This window comes from Aotus nancymaae, unplaced genomic scaffold (assembly GCF_030222135.1).
Source record: "Aotus nancymaae isolate 86718 unplaced genomic scaffold, 86718_ANA_hifiasm-v0.15.2.pri h1tg000025l, whole genome shotgun sequence".
Classification (NCBI taxonomy): domain Eukaryota; kingdom Metazoa; phylum Chordata; class Mammalia; order Primates; family Aotidae; genus Aotus; species Aotus nancymaae.
Window position 1 is genome coordinate 24647256 of NW_026988438.1, and position 12470 is coordinate 24659725.

A 12470-nucleotide genomic window follows, 5' to 3' on the forward strand; every position below is an offset into this window, starting at 1 on the left:
TGGTAGGTGGTTGGGGAAAACCTCGATTGCTCATTTATTTACTAAGTCCTTATAATTTAATATATAACTTTCAGCTGGTTTTCTTGTATGGCATCATCTGTCCACCCCAATATGCCCCATCATCACCACACGTACTCACACAGTAAAATTCACAGAAGTTGTTTTAGCTATTTATTGATAAGGGAAGGGGAAGAGAGTGAGAATATATATATACATGTGTATACACACATATATAGATTCATTCATTCATCCATTCAATCTGCACAACTGCATTTCTTCAAATGCATTTCAGTTGCTTTTACCTTTCATGCAAACTACAATTTGTTTTACGTAGAGTTCTTACAACCTTATAAAAACAAGAACAAAAAATAGATCAGCTGGAACAGATAATTAGGAAAAGCCCTCTCTCTAAACTTAAAGATTTCTAGATATCAAAATGAGTTTTCCCTGGTTAGAAATTTGTCAGAACATTTTCAGGTACATCACACGTACTTGCAATTAGAAGAAGTCTTTCTGCTTCAGCTTCTTCTAGGGACCCTTTTCCATGCTCTTCATCAACACAGCAGTTAAGAGCCTGGCTAGCTTGATAGATCACTGTCTGTTGCATATTTATTTCATTATTTAGTTCCTAGTAAAACCAATGAGAGGAGGAAAAATATACACATTTTAAATCATCATTTTCAGTTTAAACTTTAATTATAACTAACTTGACTGGATAGTTTCAAGAATTTCCAGATGGTAAAGTCAAAATGTTAGGTTCACTGCTCGTTTCTAGACTATGCACCGAAAATATTTAACGTGTTATAATAATTAAGCTATAAATATTATGCCTTATGAAAAAACTTCCAATTCATACTTATTAAAGTTAAAATTGGGGTTATGTCCAACAAAGTAGAAATTTAGAAAGCATCTGATTCATTTTATTTAAATCACAATTACATTGTTTTTTAAATAGGCTTCCTTAGGCCAGGTATGGTGGCTCACACCTGTAATCCCAGCACTTTGGGAGGCCAAGGCAAGAGAATCAATCGAGCCCAGGAGTTCAAGATCAGCCTGGAAAACATAATGAGACTCCATCTCTATTTTTTTTTTATAATTAAAATTTTTTTAAAAGCTGGGTATGGTGGCTCACACCTATAATCCCAGCACTTTGGGAGGCCGAGGTGGGTGGATCGCCTGAGGTCAGGAGTTTAAGACTAGCCTGTCTCTACTAAAAATACAAAAATTAGCCAGGCGTGGTGGCACATGCCTGTAATCCCAGGTACTTGGGAGGCTGAAGCAGGAGAATCACTTGAACCTGGGAGGCAGAGGTTGCAGTGAGCCGAGATTGTGCCATTACAATGCAGCCTGGGCAACGAAGAGCAAAACGCTGTCTCAAAAAAAAAAAAATGCTTCCTTAGCATGAAAGAACCTTGAAGAGCATAACAAATTTAACACTACATCATTATCCAATTAATAGTTATACTCTAAGGATATTTATGAAAAAGCTATCTAAAAAATTAAGTATTTCAGCGATATCAAACAAGTTTCCAACTTTTCAAAAAGAGTACATTTCTGAAAATAAACTGAATTCAAATATGATTTACTGAGCTTCTATGCATCAGACACTATTCTGGTCACTCAGGGGTCAGAGATGAGTAAGGCTGGGCCTTTGTCCTCACAGAGCTCACAATCTAGAGCAAGAAAACATTCCAAATCTCCTTTACATAGAAGTGCATACCTGCATTTTCTGTTTGATATTAACTTGACAAGAAAAGGCATTATTTTTTTCAGCCACTTTTGAAGTAACATCTTCCTTCCGAACAATCACCTGCTTTATTGACGGACGTTCTGTTTCTTTGAATCTTTGAGATCTATATGCATCGATGCTTCAGGAAATAAGTTATACTCTATTAGAAATCCAGCAACACACTGAGCACTATCCTTTATTGAACATATCAGCAGAACTTGACACTGATATTGAACATATCAGCAGAACATTTCACAACAGAATGGAACTCCCATTTGGTGAGAGAGGCTAACAAAAGTTATTCTAAACTTTTATACAGATGAATTATTAATATCATTGTAATTACAAATTATAACACAACTTATGTCGATCTAAACCATGACAGTGAGTGTATGCCTTCCAGAAATGTTCTTACCTGTAAAGAAGATCTCGATCTTCAGAACCAAGGCTATCACCAGATTCAGCTCGAGGGACACGAGTTCTTTGGAATTTTCCTGGTTTTGGACTTTCATCACTTCTGCTGGTGTCTTTCAATTCCAATCTAGGTGTGGACATTAAACTCTGTGGGAAAACACATCAGATATGAGTGGATTTTATGGATAGTTAACATTGATCCTAAATGATAATTTATTTTATTCTGTGAAAATAAATGAATTCTCATTATTAAGAAAGAAATCCGGTAAGTTGATTGATTCATCAAAAACAAAGCAAACTAAAATAAGTTCCTAACACATAAAAGAATAAATAAAACTACAAAGACAGCTGAAAGTTATACTTTAAAAAAATTTTCTAGTTGAATAAATCCCCAGAGCTGCAGTTATTCAATTGAGATGAAAGCTAATAACAGTAGTTAGTTGTAAATAAATGTTAGTTCTATGTGTTTGGAGCTAAATACCGATATACTCATACAACAATGTTCACATCAACTCCACGATGTAGGTATTATTAACCTCATTTAACAGAAGAGGAAATGGTGGCATAGAGAGGTTAAATAACCTGACCAATAAACAGTCAGTAAATGGCAGAGCCAAAGGCTGAGTCCAAATGTCCAGCCTCTTAAGCCATGTTACTATTTGGGATTTTATCTAAGGTCAAAAGGAAACCACTTAAGCTTTCTTTTAAGAGAGTTGACAACAGGTTTACAAAATCCCCCGGCTACAGAGTGCCAAATGCCCATCTGTCAATGAGAGAAAGGGAGCTATGAAGACTACTTAGTTTACTTCTGTCCTGGGACTGTTTAGTTAGCCTTTTCTTACCTCTGGACTTACCACACCAACTGTTTGTGCCAATGGTGCAAGTAAAGACATTGAGGAGATATTCAGTGCATCTTCCTGTTCTTCACTGCTTTCTGCTAACACTTGATCCAACTCCTCTTGGCTCTTCTCCACATCTAGTTCACCTTCCTCTAGGACATCACTGAAGATGTCATTAATTACTTTTGAACTATTGATATCATCATCATTAGCCACACTCATCTCAATTTCACGTATCACTTCTGAAAAATATTTCAATAGGTGGATACTGTGACTCAGACATTTCAGAATTAAAGGCATAACAAAGAAATTTAATATTCATATTTTTAATAGAAAAAAATGCCTTTAAAAAATAACCTCCTAAAAAGAAAAATAAGAAAATACTACTAATAAATGAAACCAAGATAATCTTCAGTTTTAATAACACTTTCTAAGAAATGAATATTGAGTCTATCAAAACTGATTCAATGCCTTTGGTTTAAGTAAGAGCATTAAGAACTCAAACGCAGAATAATAGCCAAAGTCTTCAGACTTTCAACAAATGTTCTCTCAAATGACTTTTTCTATTGTTGAAAGCTACCCTTTCACATAACAGTCAATAATAGGAAAATATTATGTCACTTAGGGCAGGGTTCGCTAATAAGCTTCAGGGGCTGCAAACCCCTTGTATTATGACATATACTAGATTTTGCCCACGGTTCCTAGCTCATAACTGCCATATCCCTAGTTACTGTCTTTCCTTATCTTGGGTGTGTTATGCCTCAGGAAACAGAACTCTCCTGGCCTCCTTAGGACGCTAATCTCCCATCTTTTGGATTGTGGTTTTTAAGACCCTCCCCCAGAGAGGATCCAGCTTCATACCCTGGGGGAGGGAATGCTAACTACTAGAAGCTTCCACTGAAACCCAAGAGAACTAGATTCAGGGAGCTTCAGGATAACTAAACAAGTGGAGGTTCCTGGAGGGTGGCGCCCCAGGGAAGGCAATGGAAGCTCTATGCCGCTTTCCCTACACCTCACCTATATCCTTTATAATAAAGCAATAAACATAAGTATTTCCCATTCTGTGAGGCAATTAATCAAAGCTAAAGAGGGGGGTCACAGAAACTCAACTTGAAGGTGGTCGGTTAGACGTTTGAGAGGTCTGGACTTGAAACTGGTATCTGAAGGAGAGGGAGCAGTCTTGGGGACTGAGTCCCCAACCTGTGGGATATGACACTATCTCCAGGTAGCTAGTGTCAGAATTGAATTGAATTGAACTGGTCACAAAAGTCTTCTATGTTGATAATTATTGTGGTGGTACAAGAACAGAGGAAAACACAGTCCCAGACAGTTTTTCCCTGAAACACCCCTCTCCCAATACAGAGCATGGGAGGGCAGCACCTTTCTTATCCCTGTGAAAGTTATTGATGAGAGTCTTAACCACACTTTCACAGGTACCTGTGAGCTAGCAGTAACTGTTAACAGTACGACATCTTGGTAGGAGTTAGAGTATATTCTGATTTAAAAAAAGAGAGTATTATAAAATCATAAGACACTCCAAATTTGCATATGTGCTTCTATCAATATATTATTTCCTATAGTATATACAAAGTTAATAATAAATACAGAATAAAAACCAACCAATTTGCTGCTCAACCTTTGGGTCTGATGTTACTTTTAAGGATCTGTCCTCTTCTAAAAACAATGTTATTTTCAAAGGGCTAGATTTCGTCATTTCGCATTCAGTGAAACCTAAAAATGTTTAAGAAAGATCATATTAATATATATAAGAACCTATAATTTTCTAGTTAAGGAATCTTATGTATCTTTTCTTCTGATTGCAAAAATATATATTTGTTTGAAAATATTCAAACCTAAAAATGTACAGAAACACCTTTCTCTAAACACCTGTCCTCTCTTAACCCATTTATGCCAGAGGTTGCAAATTTTTTGTGTGTGAAAAATCAGACCATGGCAATGACCTTGAGCAGGAAGGATATAAGTAACTCCCACAAGCTTAGCATTCCAATAATGGAATGCTAGGCATAAATGCGTTAACTCTTCCCCCACCAAGAGAGAGAAATGGGACAGCAATATTACCAAGTTATTGTTTGTTTTTCCAGTTTTCCCCCAGGTGTGAATATTTATATATCATCTTGTTTTACGATCATACCATACATACTACTCTGCAATTTGTTTTCCACTTTAAAAACAAAGTGTAAATAAAATTACTCAAAAACTAGGAATGGAAGGAAGGTATACAACATAACAAGGGCCATACATGAAAAACCCTTCACTAACATTACACTCAATGGTGAAGGATTAAAGGCTTTTCCTCTAAGATGTGGAACAAGACAAACATGCCTGTTTTAACTACTTCTATTCAACACAGCATTGAAAGTCCTGGCCAGAGCAATTATGCAAGAAGATAAAGGCACCTGAATTAGAAAGGAAGAAGAAGTAAAATTATCTCTGTTCACAGATCCCATGATCTTATATATAGAAAACCCTAAAGATTCCCAAAAAAAACCTATTAGAACAAACAAATCCAGGAGTTACCAAATACAAAATCAACAACAAAAATCACTCTGAGTTTCTACATACTAACCATGGACAATCTGGAAACACTGACCTGTAGGTTGTGTACTGGAATTTTTGGCTGGTGTCTGGTTTTCTGTCACCTTTTCTGTTGCTGGAAGTGACTGAGTTTTTGAAACACCTTGATAGTTTTTGAGGGGAGTGCTCTGACAGTGAGTTTCCTGCAAAAAGCAAATGAAGAAGTAAATTTTATTTCTCAAAACTATAGATTTTATCTTCCTATATGTTATTAAATGCAACAAGATTATTATTAAATATTATTCTGTAAAAATGTCCTTAGAACAAAAGAGACAGTGTATGTGAATAGGCCCAGCCTTGTTTAGAACACAACAAACTCTCAGTGCCAGTTCACTTTCTTGGTAACTCTCAGTATGTAAAATCTCTCTTGGAGATGAGGTAGCAAGAAAGAATAAAAATTCACCTCAGGGCTCAGTTTTACATAAGCCAATCAAAGTGAAAGTCTCTCCTTGAAGTCTGGGTATTTGGTAAAATAAAATAAACAACAACACAAAAAGTGAAAGCCACACAAAGGGAAAAACGTCCCTATGTCACTTATCTCAACCCACACCTACAACATCTGGCTCCTACACATCAGGATTCATTTATTTATTAGTTACTCAGAGGGCAAGATCAAGAGAAAACACAGACAAAAACAGATCAGAAGGTAAGGAAAGAACAGAAGAAAACATTCCCTCATCTGAGTCTTTTTATTCATTAGCAAGGTTATTTAAGAGGAACATTCACTATTTTGTATGTTTAAAGACTTTATATTGTTGTACAGATTTTTTTTAACAAAGAAATAAAAGAAGACTTTATGAATAAAGTCATAACAGAAATGATCAAATAAGAGTAAAAATAAAGGCAGCTAATACACAGAGCTCAATACGTGCCAGCCACTTTTCTAAGTACCTTATATCTACTGCCTCAACTAATCCTCCTAATAACCCTCTAAGTTAGGTACTAGTATCTCCATTTTACAGATGAGAAAACTGAGACACAAAAAAGTTAAGTGTCTTGCACACAGTTAGTGACTGGCAGAGTCAGTATACAAACCCAGGTACTCTTGTTCCAGGTCTACTTCCAGACTTTATTGTCTCTCAAGTTAGAAGCAGCTTTGGATGTATAAAAACAACGCAATTAGTGTGCAGATGGGTATATTAAAAAATACAAAAATCAAAGTAAACTGTAAAATGGTTTCACTATAAAATGTATCGCCTCATGTCTCATCTAAGTCTCAACACTGCCCCCTACTCTTCCTGTTTCTGAGTCAGCTTTCTCTTCTTTCCTGCAGACAGTATTTCACTTGTCATCTTCCATTTCCTACAGATTAATAAAACAGGAGCTTTCAGCAGAAAGTCCATCAGTTTTTGCTATCATAGTTCTAGGACTACCAGCACCCCTACATGCTACTTTCCTCCTTCCTTTTCGTCACACAGGAGATGGTCCTCATCAGTTCTGTTCTCTTCACCATGCAGAGTTCATCCATTCTCACCTCACTGGATCAATTATCACACTTTATCCCATTACACAAATTGACTTAGGTCTTAAAAAGGACAAAACAAGTACAAATCATACTTTTCTTCACCTCCTCTAGCCACTAAATCCTTTCTCCCCTCCATTAGGACCAAAGTTCTAAGAAAAGCCTGCACTCATTGGCTCTGCTCCTCATCCCCGTTCCCTCCTCGACCAGCACCACCTGCAATCCATCTTCACTAACACTGCTCTTGCCACGTTACAGCAAACTTGTTACTTCAAAACCCAGTGGATTTGGCTCAGCCCACATTTGAAACTTGACAATACCAACTACTCCTTCCTTCTCGAAAGTTTTCTTTTTTCCCTTGATTTTATTGCTTTTTTTTTTTTTGGAGATGGAGTCTCAAATCTGTTGCCCAGGCTGGAGTGCAGTGGTGTGATCTCGGCTCACTGCAACCTCCATCTCCTGGGTTCAAGGGATTCTCCCACCTCAGCCTCCTGAGTAGCTGGGATTACAGGCACCCACCACCACGCCAGGCTAATTTTTGTATTTTTAGTAGAGACGGGGGTTTCACTGTGTTGGCCAGGCTGGTCTTGAACTCCTGACCCCAAGTGATCCACCTGCCAAGTACTGGGATTACAGGCCTGAGCCACCGCACCCAGCTCCTGGACTTTAAAAACACTGCACTCAACTGCATTTTCCTCCTAGCTCTTTGGCTGCTTCCTCTCTGGAGACCACAGATGAGTGTTCTGGGGAGAGGGGACCCCTGCACTGTTATTGTGTTCAGAATTTTGTTTACATGCATATGTGCAACTTTCTGGGAGGAATTTCACAGGTTTATTGGGAATTATTTAGTGCAAAATAGTTTAAGAACCTTGCTATATACTTTCTAGAGACACAGGCAGAAAGCCATGGGAATAAGATACACTGGCAACCAAGTGAAGAAGGTGCTCCCAATAGAAGAGTGATTGACAATGTCAAATGCTACTAATTAACTGAAAATTGATGAGTAGGTGATGTCAGATGCTAATAATCAACTGAAAATTGATGAGTAGGTAAAGATCACTGATAAACATGATAAGGATACTGGGTCTGTGGAGGGAGTGGTGGCAAAGCTTAAGCAGACAGAGTTCTAGAGAGAAGGGGGAAACCTGAAAGCAGCAAGTAGGAATAACTTGTAGAAGAGTCTGCATGAAAAGGAGGTCAAGAAAAGGAGGGGATTGGGGTCACAAGAGTTGTTTTTGTTTTCAGATGGCAGATAATAGCTTGTTATATGCTGATAGGAAGGATCAGCAAACACATTTCTTCCTTCCTTCAAATACAAGTTTGTTGAGCTGCTGCTCTAAGTCAAGCACCAAGAACACAGAGGTGGAGAAGACTCCCATAGACAGAGGGAGAATGCAAATGTACAACATTCACAGGAAGATAAATATTCTAGTTGAGGTATTCATGGGTGAAAAAAAGTGGAGCCCCTTGAGAAAAGAGCCAAGGAAGAATTCCCAGAGGGGATTAAAGTTTGACCTATTCTTAATGAAGTAGAAGCTCACCAGGGAGATATTCCTGGCAGAGAACAGGAAGGCAAAGGTAGAGAGATGTAAAAACATGGGTATATTTGAGAAACTACAAATAGCTTGCATAGCAGAACTGAAGCACACCTGTGGAGGAGCAGTGGGGAGGAGCCAGGTGAGGAATCATTCCATATGTCAAGCCAAGCAGTTTACACATTTTTCTGAAGATGACTATGGGGACCACTCCAAGATTTTAAGCAGGTGAATACATGAATATGCATCTTTTAAAAATATTTCTCTGGCAGCAACTGGTAAGGTGGATTGGAGAGTAGCGAGACTAGAAGCAGAGTGTTTAGTACAAAGCCACACCAGTAACTACAGTAATGGCAGAGGAAAATATGGAAGACGAGGCAGGTTGGTGATAGATTTAGAAAACTTATCACTGCATGTGTGTGTATTGCTTATGTGTGCTAGGGGCAAGCAGATGGGAAGACAATCAACAAGAGGAAGAAGCCAAGGAAGAACTTCCAGATTGTTTTAGATGATGAGGTATAGAGTAAACCAAACGAGAAGACAGAGACTACAAAAGGAAGATACTACAGCAAAGCATAGCAGGTTCTGCTAGCCAACCATACCTAGAGCTCAGGAGAGATCAGCACAGCAGAGCTGAGCATCATCAGGATTTCTGTGCTTATCGGAATCTAGGTATGAGGACAGGGAAGAGATGCTCCAGAGAAACTGAGTAAAACAGGTTGAGATCAGAGCTCTGGGAAACATGGTTTGTTAAGCAAGTGAACTGATAAAAAATCAATCAAGTAGATCTTTCTCAAGGAATATGGGTTAAATTTACTCTTGTTCTACTTTGTTAGCCCCCACTGTAAATATAATTCTCTTAGCTTAAAAACATATCGTAACACAGTACTTTTAGATATGTAAATGAAACAGAACACAGCTTACATCATACGGATTTTGTTGAAGGCTGATTAATGAACTTTGACTGGAATAAAAAGAAATCTGGGAGGTATGTGGTGACTGAAATTCCAGATCATCTAAAAACATGGTATATGGGGAAAGGTATACAGTTATCAATGAGAGAAGTAGATTCTGAGAAATATTTTAGAACCAGAATCTAAGGAGAATATTAAGTAGACTCTGAAATAAAATGAATAATGAAAATAATTTTTGTAAAATTTAATTTTAAGGTCATCAGTGAATATGATGAAGAGTTCCACTGAAACGGAAAAATATCACCAAAAAAATCAGAGTTGGTCTGCACATATAAGGGATTTATAAACAAAAAATGACAGAGTTAATTGGAACAGAAAAGTGTGTAAAGAATTATTTGACAGTACAGACTAGATCCCAACACTATTTGGGGACCAAGTTTGCTTTTATATTTCTTGTTTATATTACCTGTTTGGTTTCTAGTTGTTTGCTTTTTGAGTTTCCGCCTTTTTCTGCACTCCATATATTGCCCTTGTCAAATCGGCCACGAAGACATGCTAGTTCTTTTTGACGTTCCTAAACCCATCAAAAGCTATATTTTACACAAGAGCCAGTAGCATGTTTAACATCCAAACAGTACTAAAATTTTCCTTGTTCTCAGTTTTAAGCTGTTTAAAAAGTTTAAACAGTTTGCAGTTTAAAAAGTTCACAATACACATGGAATACAGGACAATATTTCTAACTTGAAATCAGTGATACTGTCTACAGCCATACCACCCTGAAAGTGCCCGATCTTGTCTGAAATTAGTGATACAGAGAATCAAGTTGCTACTTATCTCAGTCAAAAAGACTAGCATCAGCACCCATTTTGACTTCTAGGTTCTATGCAGAGCCCATGTGATGAATAATGTAAAATGCAGTATATCATACCTGCTTGAGCTGTTGTGCTAAATGGGTAGTAGATGAAGATGTGTTTTGCTTGAATAATCTTTCTTGGATGGCCTTTGTATTTGGAGTAATAATGGGGGTTCTCTGGGGTGTGCTACGAGCTGGACTTTCTTTGCTATGTTCTTGACAACGCTCTCCAAAGCGTTCCAGGAAAGGCTTAATTCCTGCTCCTCCTACAGAAAACACACACATTTTGGGAGGCTATTCAAGATAAATTATTATTATGAATTCTATGGAAAAAGTTATCAACTACATCACAGCTTCAATATGCTTTGATTCTATCAGAAATATTCATTCACAAAGTAAACTATAAAAATTCTTCAAAATTTTAAAAAGTTTACCTATTCTAAGTACGTGTCCTAAAAGCTACTCAGAGAATTTAGTAATTTTTTAAAAATAATTTTAAAAAGGTAAGAGTGAGGAGAGGGCAGTGGGCTTAGAAAACTCCCAAACTGAACAAATAGAACTTAAATAATTAGTAATTGGCTGTATATATATTAATAAGTCTACCTTCATCACCAAGTGTGCTGGCCATGATAACTTCCAACAACTTACATTTCTACAGCCAGTTTACTTTATCTTGCTTTTAGGAAGCCTGATGTGAAAATAAGGGAATTTTTCCCTTTTCTCCCTCAAAAGAATAATTAGGGATTATTCATTTTATCAAAAGAACATCTTGATTTTACAGTGTCTTAAAATAGTACTTAGCTGGGTGCAGTGGCTCACAACTATAACTCTAGTACTCTGGGAGGCTGAGGCAGGTGGTTCTCTTGAGCTCAGGAGTTTGAGACCAGTCTGGGCAACATGGAGGAACTCCATCTCTATAAAAATACAAAAATTAGCCAGGTGTGCTGGCATGCCTGTAGTCCCAGCTACTTGGTGGGCTGAGGCAAGAGGATCGCTTGAACCTGGGAGGTTGAGACTGTAGTGAGCTGAGATCAAACCCCTGCACTCCAGTCTAGATCAAAGAGAGACCAGCAGGGCGCGGTGGCTCAAGCCTGTAATCCCAGCACTTTGGGAGGCCGACGCAGGTGGATCACGAAGTCAAGAGATCGAGACCATCCTGGTCAACATGGTGAAACCCCATCTCTACTAAAAATACAAAAAATTGGCCGGGCGCAGTGGCTCAAGCCTGTAATCCCAGCACTTTGGGAGGCCGAGGCGGGTGTATCACGAGGTCGAGAGATCGAGACCATCCTGGTCAACATTGTGAAACCCCGTCTCTATTAATACAAAAAAATTAGCTGGGCACGGTGGCGCGTGCCTGTAATCCCAGCTACTCAGGAGGCTGAGGCAGGAGAATTGCCTGAACCCAGGAGGCGGAGGTTGCGGTGAGCCGAGATCGCGCCATTGCACTCCAGCCTGGGTAACAAGAGCGAGACTCCGTCTCAAAAAAAAAAAAAATACAAAAAATTAGCTGGGCATAGTGGCGCGTGCCTGTAATCCCAGCTACTCAGGAGGCTGAGGCAGGAGAATTGCCTGAACCCAGGAGGCGGAGGTTGCAGTGAGCTGAGATCGCGCCATTGCACTCCAGCCTGGGTAACAAGAGCGAAACTCCGTCTCAAAAAAAAAAAAAAAAAAAAAGGAAAGTGAGCCCCTGTCTCAAAAACAAAACCAGCAAAACAAAACCAAAAAAAAAAAAGCCCACAGCACTCATTTGAAATAGTATGCAGTAAATTTAAAGTAGGGCAAATGGGGCATATATCACCATCAAGAGGATTCTAAGGTTGTATTGTATAAAAATAGGTTTATCTATATCAGAGGTTAGCATATATTTTCCTGTAAAGGGCCAGATACTACATATTTTCAGCTTTGTGGGCCATATCACCTCTGTCACAAGTATTTTGCTCTGCATTATAGAATGAAAGCAACCACAGACAATATGTAAGTAAACGGGTACGGCTGTGCTCCATAAAACTTTATCTGCAAAAACAAGCAAAGGGCTGAATTTGAGCCAAGGTTATAATTTGAGGACTTCACCTAGCACTTATTACTACTTCAGGCCATATTCCAAACTAGAGTCCATTAAGAATACA

The 12470-nt window shown here is 38.3% G+C and overlaps 1 protein-coding gene across 3 annotated transcripts in view; it reads right to left on the reverse strand.

Moving 5' to 3' along the window:
* Positions 1-12470, reverse strand: part of ANLN (anillin, actin binding protein) — a 62617-nt gene that overhangs the window by 28566 nt on the left and 21581 nt on the right. For 2 of the 3 annotated variants that reach the window (XM_021669348.2, XM_064380451.1), the window contains exons 6-13: positions 10417-10607; positions 9955-10062; positions 5594-5720; positions 4603-4713; positions 2986-3224; positions 2145-2290; positions 1721-1868; positions 493-628 (exon numbers count right to left, since the gene is read on the reverse strand). In XM_021669348.2, coding sequence (XP_021525023.2) covers positions 493-628; positions 1721-1868; positions 2145-2290; positions 2986-3224; positions 4603-4713; positions 5594-5720; positions 9955-10062; positions 10417-10607 — 1206 coding nt within the window. The remainder of the gene's footprint in view (positions 1-492; positions 629-1720; positions 1869-2144; positions 2291-2985; positions 3225-4602; positions 4714-5593; positions 5721-9954; positions 10063-10416; positions 10608-12470) is intronic. The other variant, XM_064380452.1, reaches the window with a different exon arrangement.